General features: G+C 41.8%; 1 protein-coding gene across 2 annotated transcripts in view; it reads right to left on the bottom strand.

Moving 5' to 3' along the window:
• Nucleotides 1-21987, bottom strand: part of EPHA4 (EPH receptor A4) — a 105063-nt gene that overhangs the window by 63190 nt on the left and 19886 nt on the right. For both annotated transcript variants that reach the window (XM_051626517.1, XM_051626518.1), the window contains exon 4: nt 806-961. In XM_051626517.1, coding sequence (XP_051482477.1) covers nt 806-961 — 156 coding nt within the window. The remainder of the gene's footprint in view (nt 1-805; nt 962-21987) is intronic.

The following is a 21987-nucleotide window of genomic DNA, read 5'->3' on the forward strand; positions in this document are numbered from 1 at the left end:
ATAGGTTGCCAGGCACTGCAACAGGTTGCCCAGGGAGGTTGTGGATGCCCCCTCCCTGGAGATGTTCAGTGCTAGGTTGGATGAGACTCTGTGCAACCTGGTCTAGTGGATGGTGTCCCTGCTCACAGCAGGGAGACTGGAACCTGATGATGTTTAAAGTCCCTTCCAACCTTAATCATTCTATGATTCTATATAAACATACTTTAGTGTTTGTTTCATTAAGGTTTAAGATTCATTATTAAAATCCCTTTCAGACAAATGCTTTTATGTTCTTAAGGTTCACAAGCTATATTTTCAGCAAATTAGATATATAATGAGACTATAAACATTACCTATTTACCTAGGTCATACAATTACGAGAAAAGCTTTCACAATTTCTAGAAATAGCAATATTTTAAGAGATTAAAGGTCATGTGATCTACTGAACAGGTCACTCTGACTGGAACTTAGACTGGCATTTTATTCCCAACTCTGCTACTGAGGTGTGTGAGTCACTCCTCTTTTTTGGCTTGGTCTCATCCCAGTCTTCTGATTTATTTAGGCTATAAGCTCTCAAGGGTCAGAGCAACCATGTCAGTGTCAGGAATTCAGGGCTGAGAACTAATCCTTTCTCTCCCACAAGTGTGATCCAAAACACAAGCTGCATCTGCAAAGGGCTGTAAGAGCTACTGAATGCTGCTCTCAGTAGCAGGACCCTTCTTAGACATAGAACTCCAGGCAGTATCTCCTACATACGCAGTGAAAGAAAACACAGGAGAAGAAATGGATGACAAAAGGAGAAGAGACTGTTCAAAGACGAACTTACGAGTGCAGGGCATGGAGGCAGCATCATTTTCAGCTCGGAAAAAGCCCCGCTCGCAGGTGCAGGAGGTAGAGCCTTCCCAGATGGAGAAGCTGTGAGGCGGGCATTTGGCACAAGCAACATCTGTCGAGAGCGCCTTGTAGTATCCGATTTTGCAAGCTAGATGGAGGAACAGGAGAAGGGAGAATGTTACTTGCCCTGGCTGCAATCATAAATTGCTGGCTTAGTTATTCAAAATCAAGGCAAGAGATATTTCAAAGAGATCTAATGATGTCCTCTTAGCCTCAGGTGAAGAATTAACAATCATCATCCTCTTAATGAGTAATCCTATGTCAGGGGATACAGATTTCTAATTCCAGCGAGAGCCATTTTAAAAGCTGGTTTGGAGATGGTAAAATATATATATATATTATACTCTTTTATTGACAAGTGCCAGAAAATCAGCTGCCTCTTTGTGCTTACCATGAAGCTTCATGTTGCTTAACCCATGTCCACCTGCATACACACACACACATCGGACAAAAAGGATGCAATTGGTTTATTCTATGACCACTTAAGGAACAGCAGCTGACAGTCAGACACTGCCAATTTTTAAGAGGGAGTGGGACAGGAACCCACTGGGATTGGCATCAAGGGCCCCAGCTTGACATTCCTGGAAATGGCACGTCTTCCTCCTGGAAAGGCACAATTCATTTGGCTCTTTCTCCCCAAGGGAGGAAGTCAGCAATGCTCTCTCCTCCTCGAAGCCAGGGCACAGCGGTAACTGCACCACTGCCACCAAGTCCCACATGGGGCTGGCAAGCCTTCAGTAACATCATCTTCCTAAATGCAGTGCTTACACAAATGCCTACTTTTACATCACCTGGAAAAAACTCGTTAGCATCATTAATAACACATTTTAATAGTGGCTAACAGGTATGTCATCCTAGAAATTTCTCCCTTGGCTAGAGATAAAAGCCCATCATCACCACTGGCATTCAGTGTTACAGAGAACAGAGAAAATACCCAGGCACACGAACGTGTAAGAAGGAAAGGTTGTTCCCAGTATTTACTGTGTGACTCACATCTTGCCATTTATCACCTACACTACCTTTAGGGTTCCCCTGCTATGTGGGGGCTCTGGTACATGGGTCACAACCCTCTGCACAGCTGGGGCTTGCTCTTTCTGTTTTACCCTTCCCTTAGCCCCCCCTTGTTATTTCCTCTCATTCTTATGAAGCCCTCCACTGGGAAAAGGAGAGGGATTTCAGTAACATTTCTGAAACAGCAAGTTACTTCACTCTTATTAACCAAAGCCATTTACAGAATTTCCTTAACAACTCCTAACTACACGACGTGCCTCGCACCCCGTAAGGCAGCTGGGCGATCACTCCGCTTTTGCTCGCTGCGGCTGTCACTGGAGCGGAGGATCTTACAAAAACACATTGCTCAAATGACGAAGATTTATGCTTCCAGAGTTTACATGCATCGTGTTATTAGATAAGGTTCAACTTGCAAGGTGCTTTGTGGCCATGCTTCAAACAGCCTTGGGGTTCCGATTAAAATCGGAAACCTGGAAGAATCATGGAGATCAGAACGAGGCTCCCTGCATCAGAGACAATTAGCCCCTAAACACAAACACAAACCCACCAGGTACAGCCTACCAGCCAGGCAGTTGCAGTGCACAAAGGCAACTTGGGTAAAAAAGCTTATTCTGCTTCTGATGTGAAGCGCCAGGAAAAATTTTTTTTAAAATACCCCACCATGAAAAATTACCTTTTATTTTTTATATGCTTTTTCAATATCTGGCAAGTTGAACTATCACTACATGTCCTCTTGTGCCTAGTTTAACAACAGCAGCAAATGGCAGATGCTGATCTGTGATATTATTCCTGGTTTTCACTGTCACAGCTCAGATCAGAAATACACCAAATCCTGTATATGACCATGACAAACACCAACAGGAGGAATCTTGCTCTCATATATAAAGATTATGCATGGAAAAAAAAACAGAATACAAAAGGAGACCAGGCTGACTGTTCTTATCCTCAAAAATACCGCTATTACTCAAGGTTTTTAAAAGAAAACATGTAAACTCTAATATTACTGTTAATATGAATACAGAACTTATTAAATGAAGAGCTGTCTTTTGCATCTGCTTAGTATTAAAATATTTAGAAGATAAAACAGTCTAGTACAAGGCTGAAGATTCTGCTCAAGCTGTATCACTGCAGGAAAGGTAGGAAAATGCCACAGGGAAAGATTTTTGCAACCATTCCTCCTCCTCACTGTCTTTTCAGACTCAGTGGTTTAAAAGGGAATACATGCATACAGTGAGTACTGCAAGGTCAACAGTCTGTAAATCAAGGATTTCCCTCCACACTGTTTCACGCATGGTATTTTGTTTTCTTCTATATTAATCCAAGATCATTAATATTTCAAGACCCAAAGAAAGCTCTCCAAACACAGTTGCTGCTCCTAAAGCACACACAGCCATTTTGCTTCAAAAATCCCCTACTCCTCATCAGTTAGCTTGCCTCATTTTAGCATGCTCAGAGATTCAGCACGTGGCATAAAAGGACATTAGAGAATGTGCTGCATTAAACCAGCAGCTCTTTGCCCTTAAGAGCTTCGTGGTACCATCCCTTAAGTAAAAGCTGTCCTTAGCATGAAGTACTGCTGACACATCTATTACAACCAGTGCCTGCTAAGGCTACAGATGGGCTTCTGCAGGTTAATGATTTAGTAGGCAAACAAGAAGCCTGTACAGAACCTGTTCCCTGAAAGTCTTTATTGCTTGCTTATGACAAATCTTCATGCAGCTTCTTTTCTAGGAAGGATCTCCTGGGTGCAACCTGGCATGAATGGTGTTCTTACACAGCTTTCATAAGATACCATTGTAAAAAGATTAGTTCACATGTGCAATGCAAACTTTGAATTCAATTCCTGAGCTTTGCCTTAATTAGTTCTTTCTGTTAGTTTTTAAAGAAAAAAAGAAAGAAAATAAAAAATCTTGTCTGGTATTCAGATCACCCATAAGCATAACAACATTACAAGCACCTGCACTAAATCCAAGGAAAATTCTAAAAAAAAATATTTTCAGCATGAAAAAGCTCACAGTTTTGCCTCAGAATAAATCACGTTGGTTTCAAATGGATATCAGCTTGAAATTACTATGCTATCTTTGAATTCTAATGTTAAAACAGATTTTATTTCTATTTCCCTTAAAGTGAGACACAATTTCTCAAATATTGTTGGTCATTATATGCCTTTTTATTTTTATTTACCGGAGAGATATATGTTAAAACTGCAAAAAAAATACTCTGAGGAATTATGGATCTTCAGTAAAATTTGGATGCAATTTTTCTCAAACTGTTTTTCAAACTCCATTTTCTCATTAAATATGATTTTCATACTCATAGCTTTCTCAAGAAAAAAAAAAAAGAAAAAAGAATGCATATGTGGGCTGAGAAGTCTGCTTGCTTGGTCGCTCCAAATGCTGTATTTTTCTATTAGAAAATTTTAGCCAGGAATTTAAAAATTTAAAAACATATCATAGTCATATTCTTTTTAGTCAGCTATAGCAAATTATATGTATGATATTGGTTTTAACTATTTTTAAATAAGCAATTATTTTAATGACGGGGGGGGGTTGGGGGGGGGGAGGAATATTTAAAAAAATTACTCCTGCAAATTAAAAGTTGTTAAAAAACCCCAACAACCCAGTGTTTGCTCTTAAATTGCTGTTTTGTCCTTGCTGAAATACAATTAATCTTTCCATCATAGCTTAGAAAAGGCTTGACATGCTTAGTAGTTTTTTTTTAAAAAAAAAGTCTTGCAAAGGCTTGGATAAATAATCCAGTTTCCATGTTGACAAAGTTCTTAAAACATTACAAATGCAGTGTATATCTTTACAAAAACCTCAGCAAGCTCCCAGCGGAGGCGTTGGCAGTGGCATGGAGGCAGCGTTCTGCTCTTCAGCCACAGAAGGTAAAGTGGGATCCTGACCTGGGGAGGAAAGAGACCCTGGAACCAGCAGGGCTGGCTGAGCTCTGAGCAGGTGACAGGACAGGGAAGGTCCAAGCAAGCCACCCCTGAGCTGAGAGTTGCTTGTCCAGCAACTCTGGCAACAAGGGAACAACACCAGAGAAACGGTTGGTACCTGCTGCCTCAGCCTCTGCTGAAGGTGAGAACTCACAACTGAGAAAAACACCAATTTCCACATTAGGAGCTAATAAGAGAAGGGGTGAATAAACAAGCACAGAAACACGAGTTTGCTGAAGTAAATCTAGTTAAGTCAATGAACCTGCATTGGATGAAAATCTGACACAGATGTTCTGAAGTGCTTACTTGCAGCAGCAGAAAAAAAAAGGACTAGTGGGATGGGGCAGTCCTGGGTAGGGGGAGGCACAGCACAGGACTGCTGAGCCACCACCATCCAGTAGATCACTGCCAAGGGCTGCGATTCCCAATGAGTTCTGACATGAAAAGGTCCTCAGCCAGGGCAGGATCGGCACCCAAACACAAACTAGGCTTCTGCTGCACCCCTCCTTCCCAAAGGAGACCAGCACACCACTAATAACTTAAATTATCACAGAGAAGTAAGATAGCTAAAAATCTGTGGAATTACGTGAGATTTCAGAAGCTATGCATTCAATTGTTTCCATTTTTTGTAGTAGAAATACATATCTGCTACATAGTCATGGAAACTTCAAAATTCCTTGAGATGTACAGAAGAGAGGAAGTGGTTTTTAAGTCAATTATTGTTTTTAAATTAAAAACCCTGAAATAGTACTCTCGGTGAAATAAGGGACAAAGCAAGTAATTTAAGAAAAGATATTTCAGTGTCAGTCTTACACATTTAAGTGAGAAAAGAAATTTGTATTTAAGGACTTGAAAAAAAATACTCTGATTTCATGTCTTTCATCACAGTTTATTTTTTCTACAGTTCTTCCCTGTCTGAAAATATTTTAAGCTCACATTTTAACTGCACCCTTAGGAACAAAAGGTTACTTTTATTTTTCCCCTCTAATATTCTTATTCTTTAAGAGGATGGATTTTCTCTCTCAGATTGTAAAAGAACCCACATCTGCCACATAAGTAGGCAGCATCTTCTCAGCTCTCTTTTATTGTTATTACCATTTCTGAACAGATTTTTGTGTGTTAATTATAGAACTCAATTGTTTGGATAGTCTCTTTTGATGAGCTTTCTGCCCCACAACATGAACCCCTCTGTTATTGTACAGCTGTTTTACTTCAAAATGCTCATCAGGGTTTTCTAATTGTCAAGCTGTCCCAGCGACTACTTCTTTTGACCTAAAAGTCAAAGAAAGGGAGTCACCCTTGTCTCCCCGACATGAATACCACAGGAGTCCCAGTGGCCCCCCTAATACCTACAAGACAATGCCTTTCCAGACCATTGCCACTACAAGCATAATTGGGTTTTGGGTGAAATGAGAAGATTTTAAATAGGATGAATTAATGAGTTTCTAGTAAAATTAAGTCATTCTCCTGGTCCAATCTAATTACTCACTGTAATGCCCCTGAGGCTGATAAATAAAGATCCTTAGAAGACAGGAAAAAAATTAAATAAATAAAAATCTTTCTCTTGAGCTTTTCTTAAAAGTCAAGTTGTACAATTTGAAGCGATGTACCAAATGCTGCTTCCAAACAACGTCAGATTCCTTTGATGTTCACAGTGTAAGATCTTTGCCTCCTGTTAATAATGACTGCATGATTGCTACAAATTAAAATGAGTTCCCCATCTTTAACTCATAACTCTAATGAGAAAACCAGTATTTCTACACACTAAGTGCACATATCTGCTGTATGAATGACAAGAGGAAACACAAACCCACTAGGGAAAGAGGCTACACTGGCTTCAGAGCACTTTTACTCCATGATTGGGTACAAACCTGGGAAGTTCAAAACAGAAATAAAGGCATCTCAGAGGACAAAATGTACTATGATGTGAAATCCAAACTGCTTGAGCCACAGACACTGTTCACACAGGTACACTCTCAGGCACACAGACAGGCCTCCTGCGCAAAGCTGCTGCGTAAACGGAGCAGAGGAGCTTTTCACACAACCTGAGCAAGCTTAAAAAAAAAAAAAAAAAAATCTTTGATTATATTTTCCCTCAGTTTAGCAAGCTTGGCTACAAATCTACAGCTTGTGCTGTGGTTTCTTTTTAAACTGGGGACTGACCTGGTGGTGACAGCAGAGCTGCAGCCCTGGCAGGAGTGCAGGAGAGCCGGGTCGCCTAAGCCCACTGGCAGGCTCCTCTGCTGGTCTCCACAAGGCCTCTCCAGGGATGGAGAGAGTGGAGGCCTTGCAGCCGGTCTCTGTGGGAGCTGGGACCCTCCTGCTGCTGCTCACCTCATACCCGTGGCCCTTCCAGAACTGGCTGCAAACAAAGCAGCCTGTCTCCTTGCCCTGGACGAGTGCGGCCTGGGCACCACACGGCCTCCGCAGAGCTGCCCAGAGGCTCACCTTCCTCCCACCCCCGGGGGGTGAGAGGGGCAGCAGGCATCCTCCCCTGGGAGACGGCAGGAGCCCCCGCGGGGCTGCCCGGAGACAAGGCCACCCCAGGCTGGGCCAGCACTGTTGCAGCTGCACAGCCACACATGGGGCTGTTCCCTTCCAACCTGCACTGAGAGCACCTGTTGCAAGGCCAAAGTCCACATCCTCTGAGAGAGGCCTTATCTGGCTGGATTTTCCCAATGCAGTAACTCTGAACACTAAAGAGAGACACCAGGCACGTGGTCTCCAGCTGCACAGCACCACAGAGGTGACTGTATCAGCCACCTGCACCTGCCTGAGCACCTATAGCAGGCACCACAGGAGGACTCAGCCATGCTGGACAAAATTAGGATGGCTCTGCAGTGGATGACTGTTGCAGCCCTTCTGGCCATCAGGAAAGGCTAAGCTGCAGACAGCAGGATGAGGAAGAGGAGGGGCAGCAAGCCAAGGCAGTGGCTGTAGGTAGTCACAACACTACTCAGAGTGGGTGGAAAAGCTCCAAAGTGAGAAATTAGCTTCAGTTCTCAAAAACTAGTAAGAAATATTCCGAACTGTGCTACACATATTTCTATGATATATATAATAGCTTACATATACCTATCATTGCTATAGCTGTGTAGTGAGGGGGAAACAGTTGGGTTTGACATTTTCTACATCATGACAGCTACTGATCTTTGCTTTGACCTGGCAGTAGCCATTGCCTGTTTGCTGCTTCCTGCCCCGCACTGGGAGGGTCAGCTGAAATGTCTCAACAAGATATCGTAAAAAGAAAAGCAGCCCCCTGAGAGAGAAAACTTGCTGTGATGGGGTTTTCTGACTGAAATTTAAAATTAGAAAGCTAAAAATTCGGGGTCTGGGTGAAACAATTCCTTACTGAAAAAAAAAACCCAACAAACCTAAAACCCTTCCTGAGAAGTCAGCACTTCCCACAAGGAATGAAAATCCCAACCTGCTCTGCTCTCTACAGGAAGATATTTGCTAGGACTGGCAGTAGCGAGTGAAGCAGCCGGCGCTTCCCCCGGCGGGAAATGGAAAGGCCTGTTTGTCCTTGCAATGTCTCCAGGAGGTGTCCCCTTCCTTTCCAGGCAGCTGGAGGGTCCAGTTCAGCAGACTTTAAAAGCATTTTACATCAAGTGCTTTAACGGATCGGGCTGCACTGCTGAACTGGGGACACGGCACTTCCAGTGGTCTACATTTGTATTTTTATTTTTTTTAATATTTAAACAATAAACAGATGCCCCAGTATGATAAAGACACACACACCCCCGTTCAGAAACAGCAATAGAGCAATTGTGTCCTTTTTTGGTGCTGAGAATACTAACATTGCCAGCACACTGTGCAAGTGCTAAGAGGATCTTCAAAATATTACTGAGTCAAGTGTTGGGATGCTCTCCATTTCAGATCACTCAAGCTGTCACTCTCTTCTATCACAGATTTCACCTAACTCTGAAAGTTTAATCACCTTTCTACAAGCTGTGAGATTTAAAGATGAGTCAACAAATCAGTTTCAAACAATTACTCAATTAGAAAAATAAGATGACAGTTTCCCTTTAACAGAAGCAGCATGAGGAGAAATCACAAAACTAACACATTTTTAAGGAAAATGAAGAAGAAAATAGTGACTTTTTTTTTTCTCTTTAAACAATGGAATTTTGCAAAAAGAAAAAAAAATATCACTGCTACAGCTTTACAGTATACTCCAGCGAAAGCTGATTAATTGGCCTAAAATCTCCACATTAACAAGCCCTAATCCTCATGTCAGGAGACCAGCTTACAAGCTTCTCTCTCCAGTCCTGTAAAAGCACTGATGGGAACAGAGAACTGTATCTCAAAGCACTGTCCAGCCAGCCTGGGATTATCCCTCATCTCCTAAATCTTAACAGCTCTGCAGAAAGGCAATTAAACTTTCAAAGTTAGATGAAGTCTGCAATAGAGCACAGTAGCAGCTTGAGCAGTCTGACACTGAAAGGCCTAACATATAGCTCTGACATTATTGTTTAAAATGCCTCTTTGCTCCTAACACAAGCATCAGATGGCATCATCCAAGGGTCTTGGATTTAGAAAAGGAGTGTACCTGTAAGGTATTAAAGAGCATTTTAAAAGTTATTTTAATTTATTTTAAAAGCGCTTGTATTTTACACATGCTAATGAAACACTGCAAGTTAGCTGAAATAATTGTTACATTAATACCCTTTAATGAATTGTCTGTTGTCAAGAATCTGTGGATTGATCCTACATAGAAATCCTTTAATGCAGCATCCTTTGTGCAAGCGGAATTTCTCTCGGCAGCAGAACTCAGCATAGTTGTAATGTTTTCTGCTACTGTTTGAACTTGTCTCTTAGCTGTGATGGAGCCCCCTCATGCCAGCAAACCAAAAACTACAGGTTTCTTCTGGGTTTTTTTATTCTTTGGTTAACTGTGAACAGCCTGGAACAGAGTTCAAGCTCATATTATAGCAAGATGCCTTAATATGGATTAATCATCACATGCTCTCTAAATGGCTGTATGACACTATTTTAAAAAAAAGCTATTTTAGTCTCCCTGGAGAATTGCTTAACACAAAGGTTTTAGATGATGCCTAAATATAGACAGTTCTGGTGAGATCTGGGTTCTATGCAAGATAACAACTCTGCACTATTTTTGACCGTTTAACAAAGATCCTGGGAACACAATGGCTTCAAACAAACACAGCTTTGGCTCTCCCCAGCACAGCAGAAAATAAGCAGAGGTGCTTCTGAGAGACTCCCATCAACATCACTGTAAAAAACTATCAATCCTACGCTAAGTAGTACATCAATCAAAATGGTGGCGTGCAAATCATGAGCCATTAAGTACTTTGCACTTGATTACCCATGACATTTTAGAGAGGGTCATACAATGATGAGTTGCTTCTCTCTTCTTTGCCCTTTGCTATTTGGAGTGCCTGACCACTTTTAGTTCATTACCAATGCAAAGTTTAGCACAAAGCTTAATTTCAACAAAAGGAAAACAGCAGCTTGATTTTTTTTTTGTCCTTTTCTCCTTAAATTTGCTCAACTTGTATGTTTCTTTATTCTACACTGATCACAACTTCTCAGGAAAGTGTTGGAAATAGGGCACATGTAGGTGCACCCTTGTTTACACACAGCATTCGTTGCCAAAGATGTTCTGGACATGGAAGAGGAAGGCTCAAATCACCCAGGATTTCTCTAAATACCTTTTCCTGATTATACCTAGATGTGAAAATCAGGCTGAAGATTTGCTGCTCATTGGGCTAATTTACAGAACCCAAAACATGCAGGGAGGCATACAGAAGCCATCCTTCTACATTAGTTCACACCTACTGCCTGATGCCTCACAACGAGGTGCAAACTCATGGCTACAGCAGACAGTTACTCTGGGCTAATCCTGGCTCTGCCACAGAGGCTGAGGACAGCTCGCTTGACCCTCCTCTGGTATTCATGGACACAATGTGTATCACAGTATTAAAAGGAAAAACCATTTATTTCCTTCCCAGCTCGTCTGGCCTGATATTCTGCTCAGCAACTTCCAGGTCAACTTGTGCAGATCACAGGAGGTTTCCAGGTGTTTCTCAGAGTAAAGGGAAGGGAAGGGAGAAAGAGAGAAGGAGAGAGAAGGAGAGAGAAGGAGAGAGAAGGAGAGAGAAGGAGAGAGAAGGAGAGAGAAGGAGAGAGAAGGAGAGAGAAGGAGAGAGAAGGAGAGAGAAGGAGAGAGAAGGAGAGAGAAGGAGAGAGAAGGAGAGAGAAGGAGAGAGAAGGAGAGAGAAGGAGAGAGAAGGAGAGAGAAGGAGAGAGAAGGAGAGAGAAGGAGAGAGAAGGAGAGAGAAGGAGAGAGAAGGAGAGAGAAGGAGAGAGAAGGAGAGAGAAGGAGAGAGAAGGAGAGAGAAGGAGAGAGAAGGAGAGAGAAGGAGAGAGAAGGAGAGAGAAGGAGAGAGAAGGAGAGAGAAGGAGAGAGAAGGAGAGAGAAGGAGAGAGAAGGAGAGAGAAGGAGAGAGAAGGAGAGAGAAGGAGAGAGAAGGAGAGAGAAGGAGAGAGAAGGAGAGAGAAGGAGAGAGAAGGAGAGAGAAGGAGAGAGAAGGAGAGAGAAGGAGAGAGAGAAGGAGAGAGAGAAAGAAAGAAAGAAAGAAAGAAAGAAAGAAAGAAAGAAAGAAAGAAAGAAAGAAAGAAAGAAAGAAAGAAAGAAAGAAAGAAAGAAAGAAAGAAAGAAAGAAAGAAAGAAAGAAAGAAAGAAAGAAAGAAAGAAAGAAAGAAAGAAAGAAAGAAAGAAAGAAAGAAAGAAAGAAAGAAAGAAAGAAAGAAAGAAAGAAAGAAAGAAAGAAAGAAAGAAAGAAAGAAAGAAGTAAGTGGTGGAAGAGAAAGCAAAGTTGTTCCTTTGGGCCTCCCAATTTGAGGGGTGTAACTAAACAGACACCCAGAACTGTAAACTTCATTATCCCTGCCTCAGTTTATGCACTTAAAAAGTGGCAATAAAATTCACAATAAAAGCTCCTGTGAGGTTTAATTAAGCAATAAGCGCATACAGAACACTTGCAGATCTCCAGATAACAGGGTGCCCGTCCAAGAGAGGAGGTGATTACTTCTGATGAAATAAAATATCATAGCAACAACTTGGCATACTCAGCAGGGAACATCCAGGGCTGTCACAGCCCCCCCTGCTATAGCCACAGTAGAGGAAGCTTGCGGAGATTGTTTACCTGCTTCTTTGCATCACAGGCACTGGCAGGAAGTTGGAGAGGATGCAGAGGAAAGTTCGCAGGGGCAGAGTGCTCAGAGCTGTGAAATACAGTCCCTATTTAAAAATCAAAGAGCTAGAATCTGCTCCTGTCAACAAGCCTTTCAATAGAGAATAATTTAGCAAGAATAGATGGAATCTCCCATCTTAGGGTGATCTGGGTTGCTGTGAGGAGAAACGCTTTGGCAGTTCCCACATTCTTTTGTCAAACTTCTGTTGTCTGGGAACGAATGGAGTGCCAGAAGCCCTTGCAGGTGAATACTTTGGCTGTTTCAAGCTCACTTGATTCAGAATGATAGCATGTTTATCTAGATGTTTGGAAAGTTATTAATGAGATCAGCAAATCCTCTCCACATATAAATTATAAATCACCTTCAGCAACACCACGTAAATTATCAAGTCAAGTGAGAACATGCTTATTTATCTGTGACAGTCTTCTACCACCAATAAATGAAAGAGAGGGAAGTATCTGGGGAGAAGTGTATCGCTCATAGCACTGAAGCACAATCTGCTAGGTCACAAACCAAAACACGGGTGCAGCAGAATCCCTGCTAAATTGCCTACCACGAGACCCTGAAGGAGGTGCCAGCAGTGGCACTGTGCCAAGCTAGAAGTAGGAGGGCAGCACACTTGCTGTCCAGGCTGTGCTGCCAGCCCTGTTCAGGTGCACTCAGAATGCCTTCCACCAGGGTGACGAATCAGTGCTTGCTCTCTGGAGAGCAGATGTATCCCCCAAGCCTGCCCTCAATGCCTCTTCTCATTATCACACCTCCCTGGAGAGTGAGGGAAAGGCACTGGATGCAGAGGCTGCTTTGGGGAACCTATTTTAACAGCCCCACCAAGCAAGAAAATTCAGAAAAATAATAGCCAGAGAAATATCGGTGCTATGAGTAGCTGCTGCAAGTTCTGGATAAGAACTAATTTGAGCCTGGCTTAGCTTTCAAGTCCTCTCCTATCCTGAATTCACAAGACACATCATGCACTAATTCCTTTTAGCTGATGTATTGTATCTTTATATCACAGCTCTGCCCATCCATCCTTCAGGTCCAGATAACCCACACATTTACCACACAGCTGCTGCTCTAAGAGTGAAAGATTTGGTCCAGTTGCACAATGGGCATATCACCTGATTCCAGCACAAGGAATGAGCCCATAGCTGACCCAATGGCTAAAGTAAATTAAGACTTCTCAGGGGGCTGGGTTAATGCTAACCAGTGCTGACGAACAAGTGACCAGTTTCTTCCCTCTCTCCATGCAGATCACTGGAGCCAGTCCTGTCCCTGGCACAGGCAGGTGACCAGCTGCCCCAGTGTGGTTTTGCCACATCACCCTGAGCCTCCTTGTGCCCCGGGGCACCAGAGCAGATGTCTGGAGGGCACAGCCCCTCGGCTGGGATACAGGCTGCATCTCAGCCTGCACAGCATTTACCCCAGCAATGTTGACACACAAGAAGAAAAGCTTCCTTTCAAATTCCTGCTGCATGTCACACAGCTGCTAATTAGGAAAAAGTGACAAAACAAACATAGTTTTGCTTCTAATCTGGAAAAGCATCCATCTCCGACAAAACTATTGGCAAATAAACCTAACAATAACATCCTCTTTTGGCTCAGGGGCCCTCATGGCTGACACAATATATTTATTCAAATATCTATATGGTATGTAAATTAGTGCAAGATAATAAACAAATAAATTAACTGTGGTAACCATGGAGCTATTAAGAAATGGCCAAAAGCACCACTGACTTCAGTCCAGGCCACAAAAATTTACTCTAGCAAAGAAATCTGGCAATAAGTCTCTCGGAGGCTTCACACGCGTTGTAACTGGCGTGTGACTCACATCCGCCCCGATTGCCCCGCTCTCTTCCTGCTGTGATAACTTATCAGCTCATAGTTCTTATGAGCACTACTTTTAATCTGCTCTCACTAAACCATATCAAAACTTAATTTTGCCTCAACAATTAACAGAATGCTATCAGTAGCATCCAGATTGCATCTAAGATAGTTCAGGAGCACGAGGTTTTAAAATACTGTCGACACGGTGATCTTACACCAGTTAACCAAATAGAACTGGGTATGTAAGACTATCTATTTTCAGCACGTATCTTTCACTTCCCAAGAGATCTCAAGTTCACACAGAGTAACCTCCACATCCAACTATCAGCCAAACAGACCTGAGGCAGAAATATTCCCCTTTTTCTCTCTGGCTTTATCAACTATGACTGCATTCATCTCAAGTTAGATAAAATCACTCTGCAAAACTGTGCTGCCTTCCTGGTATTCCTGTGACTGTCAGGTTTCCTACAATAAGGCAGCATATAACTACAGATGGATGATCATCAAGAGCAGCCCCAGCAGCCATCTACAGTCACCAGAGACTTCTCCTCTATAACCACCCCACAGAAGCATTACTTGAACTCCTCAACCATCAAAACCAAGTTCACTGTTGTCAGCTGGCCCCACCCAGAAATCATTCTGGGACCACTTTTTGCTTGAATTTTAAAGTATTTCATCACTTGATTACTAACACTCTTATTAGCCTATCAAAAAACCATAGTAGAACCTGTTCTTTTGAAAACTAATGCTCAGATCAGCATATTGCTTTTCCATATTCCTTACTTGCAATTACTTAACATTTTTCCTGCCTGCATTCATTCATTAAGAAATACACACTCAAACAAACCAACCCAGGATTTTATAACAAAACTAAACCAAGAAATTCATGCATTATTAAAACTTGAGGCAGTTAAACAGAGCAGGAAGAAGAGTGCTGGCTGCAATGAATTAGTTATGGTGTGTCTGATGCATCAAATTTCTTTTCTGGACATATTTTTCCTTTGTGAAGGTGCAGCCAAACAGCAGCCACTAATGGGTCAGTAAATTTGCACTGTGCCAGGCAGAGCCCTGAATACATGAGATCAGCAGCTAACTGGGGGAAGGGCAAAGATGGATATTTCACTGTATTTTTTTCTTCTGCATTTGCTTACATTTTGTGAATGTGCCACTTAAACAGAGCTATTTTTTAGGTTGCGCCCAACTCATCATGGGACATAAGCAATCATTTGCAAGACCTGTATGAATCACCTTTGTCAGCATTAGGTGGTTTTTGACATTGCAAATCCTTAGTGTCTTTATTCTGACATACACAAGTAAAATAGTTCATCTGCACAGTAATTTTAGGGCTGCAAGAAGAATACAGGGTTTGAATATTTAACTAAAGGAGAACAAATCTAGGCCTAAATTAGATGTCCCCTGTCCCGACTGCTTTAAAGCAAGAAGGAAAGTCACTCCCATGTGGGAACAGTTACACGAGACTCAACCATGGCCTTAAAAACTAGCTCACCAAGTCCCCTGGTTAAAGGCCTCCCAGGCCTGTGAAGGTGAAAGAGAATACTTCCTGCCCAGGCTGTGCCCCACACCAGGCCATGCTGCCACTGCAGCATGCCCCAATGAGAGGCCATGGGCAGGGGGTCCTGGTCGGGTGCCTTCCCTGGCGTGCATGGGACCCTCAGACAGGGACCAAAGATGCCAAGTCCAGAAGGCAAAGCAGCTGCCCTGGTATATTAAAAAGTTGCCCAGAACCACTGTTAAGCAGCGGCCTCAGCATCTGAGTACCTTCATAGTTAGGTGAACACTTCCAGAGCTGCCACTGTCTCATAAACCCACTGCCCTCACAATTCTGCAACTGGGGATTAATCGTGCTGCCTCAGAGCTCATTCATCTTGTTACACACACAGAACCCAAGACAAAATGCATTTGCAATTCAAACCTGTCACAGATTCAAGGTCATAGCTTTCTAGTTTCAAGGATTCTTCATATGTGCAAAGTCTAAAGCGCTGATACCAACAGATTGATTTTTTAGCACCTACCTCAAGAAAGCAAAGAGGAAGGCAATCATTATTTCAGCTTCTTGAGAGGGGGTTCCCCTGTCAGTGTGTGTTAGTGACTTGTTAAACAAAATGTTTTGCAGTAAATCACATGGAAATGTAAACTCAGCAAATGCCAGAGGCAATGACAGGCAGATACAAATGACAATTAGAAAGGTGTGTCCAGATGCTTGAGTTATGAGCCATGATAAAGTGCTTGTGAAATTTCACCTGCCCAGATTAGGACAGAGGTTGTGGCCTTCATAAAAAAAAAAAAAATCAGATGTGTTAATTAAAAAGAAAACTATATGTCTGAACAGACATTCAAATACTCCAGCCTCAACAGGGAATAAAACCTGCAGATTGTGGGAATTAGTCTGAATCAGACCTCATTAAATGGTCACAGCAAGGTTGGAGAAAGACAGTACAAGCCAATGGTTACTGCAAGCAACTCCAGTCAGTGAGAAGACAGAATTCTTTTCACATAATCATTAATTTGGACTCAGATTCAGCAGATCTCTGTTCACCTCTGAGATGCTTTTGAGTTTTTGGAAAATAAATGTAATTTATAGAGATCCTTTCAATTTTTGAGAAAGAAAAGCAGAAAGACATATACTTTAGCTGATTAAATGTTTAACATTAACAACATCTGTTACCATCACCAGCAGCTAGAGATGACTAACAAAGAAGAACATGCAATCACATTACAGCATTCAGCAAGCCTTCAGAAAATGCTACTTTCCACAATCAAAAATAGCATACCTTACCAGCCCAGACTTCATCAGCCCATTTTGTCAGCATTAAAGTTCTTTTCTAGGCCACAACAGTTTCCATTAATGCAATCTGATTTGCCACTGCATTTTTAGAAAGCTATGGTGAATGAGTGATACTGAGTGAGGGCAATCAATAATCCAGAAATGAAAGTTTAAAACTCCTCATGTAGTGCAAGGTCAAAGAACAGCTGCCTTTGGAAAAGCCCACGCAGAGAGACTTGCATACCACGTTCTAGCTGTGTATTCCCACAAGGGAAGGATATTTTAAATAAAGCGTAACATACTTTGCAACAAATTATTTTAAAATGTGGCAATAATGATTTCTCATACAGCTTTATTACTGTTTGCACTTCTGAATACGTCACTTGGGTAGTTTTATCTACCACATTAGTTGATCTTTAAGAAGTTCTGATTATTGTTCACATTGTTTAGAGTGTTATATCTGTTCCTAGCAACACAGAAAAGAAAACAAGCCAAAACATAATGGTATTTTTTAAGCTACAGTGTAATAGTTACCTAGGATAAGATCCTGCCTTCATGTTTCCAAAAACTTTGGTACTAAACAGAAGTAATGAAAAAAAATGTGGTGGCAGTTTCTGATAGAGACCACCATCATTCATAAGCTAGTGAACTAAACAAAAATTAACAAGCTCCATAAAGCAATTAACATTCAAAGTGTAAAGTGGATGTAATGACTCAACAGGCTGATCACTACTCTCATAAAACCAGCCTAATAACACAGTCTGAGTCTCCTTGCATCGACATCAACACACATTTAAGTAGCAAATTGAAATTCCCATCGTTAGTGGAGTTTCACTGATATAAAAGTTGTGAGGCAGGAGAAACAGATCCAAGGGATCTCAGATAAAAACAGATTGGGCACCATACTAAATCTGAACGTGGTCATATAGTATGTCACTTAACGGGCCAGAGACCAGCTATGGGCCGTTTGCTGCACGATCTGCGCAGTAGTGCTGCTTTATCTGAACTTCATTCTCTAAAAACTGTCACTCCCATCTAAAAGTCAAAGTCAAAGCATATTCTTCCTGGCAGTGAGAAAGTGCTGAAATGATGACCTAAATATTTTCCAGTGGGTTTTAATTAAAAAAAAAAAAAAGCAGCCACCAAGCAGCCTCCTCAGCCCAACCCATAGAAGGGAAAGAAGAGCACGTAAATTTCCAAAATTTCCAATTTCTGCATTTTAAACCTGTCACTACTGGGAGGACAGCCTTCCCTGCCTCCTTCTGCATTGGCAATAGTAATACTGCTTCCAACTTGTTATGTGTGATTCAGACTTAGAAGATCATTCTCATTCTAAACTTGTACCCAGCTGAAAAGTTTCAAAGATGTTGTAAGACTCACTACAATAAAACTGTCCTTGGTCTCCCAGATAACAAGGAAGGCTTTTATAGTGTTTAAAATAACCAATATGCATTCCATGCATATTTAAGGACATCTTTGTATCATTTCTTTATAAAGACAACTTTAGCCCTCACAAAAGGGGCTGTTCATGGTCTTAGGTAATGCAGAGTTTATTAACTGGACAATACTTCACACTTATTTTGGAATGCTAATTTGGACAGACCCTGGCTCTTGCTGCACCGAGCAGCCACTTCTCTAGAGGGGGTAGCCATGAATTAGGAATACAACAGCACATTTGTGAGGTGAATTTCAAGCATTCTTGAGTGTCATGGTATGGCTTGAGCAGTGCTCCCAAACCACAAGATCTGATGGTTTGTACAACCTAGTTTATGTGACTGATGCCATTGATATTCAGAATCAGGTTTTAACTTTGGATGGAGGAAGAGAGTTAAAAAAAATCAACCAGATACTCCCTGCCAATATCCATCACAAAGCCTCTGCCAGGAATGAAGCAGCTATTATAAATTGCTTATGCAGCTCATATCAAGTTAGCCCTCGAACTCATGATTTTAAAGAGTCCTTGCTACATAGTCATTTGGGACACCACCTGCCTTCAGAAAATGCAGGCAGGATGTTTAGGCAAATGGAACAACCCATGAATCAGAAACCTTGGGTTTGAACAGAGGAGCTCAAAGCAGCCAAAGATTTGCATGAATGTCACCGTGCCCTTCCTTCCCACTCCCTGCAGCCCTCCCCAGGACCATGCCCTGAGCAATGCCTGGAGGAAAGCTGAAGAGAGAAAGTCAAGTGTGGCTCAATCACCACTCTGCAGCACAAGCAACTGAAGGAGGCAGAGCGGTACCCTTCTGAAGTCGGAGCTTGCTAGGAGGCCACAGCTCCAGGATTAGAGGCAGCCTCAGGCTTCTTCTGATATGTGCTCATTGGCACTGGCTTTTCAGGACCATAAAAGCTACCAAGGCCCTATGCCTCCCTCCTTACTCTTGGGACTGAAGTGTTGACTCAGCAAGGCTGGGGATGCTCCAGGCTAAGGACAGCCTTGTGGGGAGAGGCAGGTTTTTACAGAGCTTCCCAATCCACTTTTTAGCAAAGCCTGGTCCATATCCCCACTCCTACACTTTACTTCAGTATTTTCCAGAGCAGGATCCATGTCAGTCAGTTATCTTTGCTATCATTAACAGGTTAAGTACCTCAATTTGCCCAGCTTATTTCATCCCAGTACAGCCAGCAGCTACATAATATAGCTTGCAACATTACGTCCCTTCACATATTTACTTTAGTTGTCCTCTTTTTCAAAATGAAACTTTGTTAAATCACCACAAAATAAATGCAGAGAACCAGACAGATACTTACTCCTTTTAAATGCTTTCCACTGACAACGGACAAGTATTTTTGGTGACTTAGGCTTGCTCTGCCATGAGCTCCTCGCTGCCCGGCCCTGGCCCAGCAGGACAGCGCTGCCACCACCGCACTGGGCCTGGGCATTGGCACCTCCGCTCCTCTGACACATCCCTCCTCACCACTCAGCACTGTCACTGTTGACCCCAGCCCTTATTTCCTGCTACTCCCTCCCTGTTGCAATGACATTCCCAGCAAGAGCTTTAAATAACAGCCTGGGGTACAAAAAGAGTGACTAATTCTTTACATTTCCAGTCATACATGGTGATCTCCTAGCAGGCAAAGGCACTGACAAGCCCTTCTTGCAATACCCTATTTAGTATACGTTTTTCTGTGGAAAGATGTTCCTAATCATATCTTACGGCAATTAGAAACCTAAATTATTTTTCCATTTGTCCTCACAGTCACCAGATGGCTGTGCCCTTGAAGTAAATCCTAGCCAGCCACCGTGCAGCAGGACAGGTAGGAGGAGCTGAAGGACCTCAGCACAAATCTCCAGAGGATGGGACTTCAGCTGAACCTGCTGGGATTCATCAGGATTGCTCTGCAAACGAGAGCTCAGGCAGAAGGTGCTAGGTCCGACCAACTTTTAAACAGGGAAGGGCATGGCAGTGGGCAGGGCAGGTGACAACGCAAGATGTCAATATGCTGCCCCTGTGTTTGGTGTTTTTCAGACAGGGTTAACTGGAGGGATACTGGGGGCAAAGTACAGGACAGAGTGAGGTCTGAATATCAGGTAAACAGGATCACTGTAAACTTGTCATTTTTTTGCCACATTTTATTATTCTGGTATTACAGGATAACACATTCAGATTCCCATGTGAGCACTACACTAGTCTTTGAGTTAAAAAAATTTTAAATGTTAGCACTAATATCAGTAGGATCTCAGCTAAAAATACACTTCTGTTCTTTTTAAAACTAAAACCCTGTGATTTGCTAGCACTCACCTAATTTTAAGAAATACTCCTTCTCTGGCACTTGACTAAACTCAGGAGTTTACACTAGCAAACAAAATGAGTGTTGTAGTCTGAAATTACTCTTTGATCCATAGTGAACTCAGGTTCAATTACAGTATTTAAATGTATGACATCTACAGTGCTGTAGCAAGTTAGTGACAAATGCCAGTTTCATATAGAAAACATGTATTAACGTGCACAAGGTCCAAAAAAGAAAATCAATTGGCTCTACACAGATGTATCAAAATGTACTTTGACAGTTTTCTACACTTTTATATGTATTTGTTAATGTTTGGTTGCAGTTCTAGCCACTAGGAGCAACTCAGTATTACGAGGAAATTTCTAGATTGTTATACTGAAAACTAAAATTTGCTTTACTGATATTTGTGCATGCACACTTGCATACGTATTCACAAATGCAGTTGTTACTGCTGAAATTTAATTTGCATGCAAAATACCTCTGCTGCAAATTACCAATAACATAAGGGAGCCCATGAAATGTTAAAGACTTCAAAGGATGAGAGAAAAACTATTTGCATTTTGAGCCTGATCCAAAGCACATTAAAGTCAAGGGGAGTCTTTCCATTGGCCACAACAGATGTTCTGACTCAAGGAAGTTTTGATGCAAATTATTGACATAACAGTAGACCAGCAAGACTACAAAATCCACTTTCAGTAGAAACCAAAAGTTAGCTTCGCTAAATACTGATCAACTGCTTTCAGTCATTGCAGTTGTCTCTCAGCTTCTCCTGGGACAGTCTTTACCGCCTCTCCCACTGTCTGCAGTACATTTTTCTGTTCCAATACCCCACATGCATTCCTGTTTTTACCTCTACACGTTCTTGTCTCTTGTTGATGGCTTTTAAATTCTCTCTCACTTTGCAGATACCTCACTTGGTAATAGCGTTATTTAATTCCATAGAAGTGAGTTGTGAGACAAGTACCTTTAAAAGACAACATGAAAACTGCCAAAATGTGTTTCTAACCTACAGAGCACAGATTAACTACTTTCAGTCTTTGAAAAAAACTGCTAATGGTTCTCATAACAGAAGTAAACTGCTAGCTACTCTCATCTATTTGAGAACAATCAGATTAATATTGCTTCAGTCATCTCTATTCCATCAATGTGCAACTTCTCATTTGGCCTCTAAGCAGAAAAAAAACCAAACTGTTCATGTAAAGGACGGGAAATACAATGTGATGAAAGAAAACAGTAACTGGACTTGCAACAGTGCATGTATCAGGTAGAAAAATAATAGCAAGTTTATTTAAATAAGCTTGAATAATTTATTCCTTCTAGAATGGAACATTTTTCCTAGCATGACCCAGAAAGAAATGAACTAGTAAAAGGAGCATTTCTAGCACAAACGTTATAAACAAAATGCCGTATCTATTCTGTGTGTGGCACAAGCAAGCAAAAAACCCCACTGCAACAGAACAAAGAGAACGTACTAGGAAGCAGTGTACATTTTTCTTCCTCTCTATACTTCAAAGTCAGAAGCATTCCTCATATTTCACGGTAAAAGGTTTTATTTCTTGTTTCCCGCAGCTCAGGTAATGATACCGTAACTCAGATGTGGCGC

This window comes from Apus apus, chromosome 8 (assembly GCF_020740795.1).
Source record: "Apus apus isolate bApuApu2 chromosome 8, bApuApu2.pri.cur, whole genome shotgun sequence".
NCBI lineage: Eukaryota > Metazoa > Chordata > Aves > Apodiformes > Apodidae > Apus > Apus apus.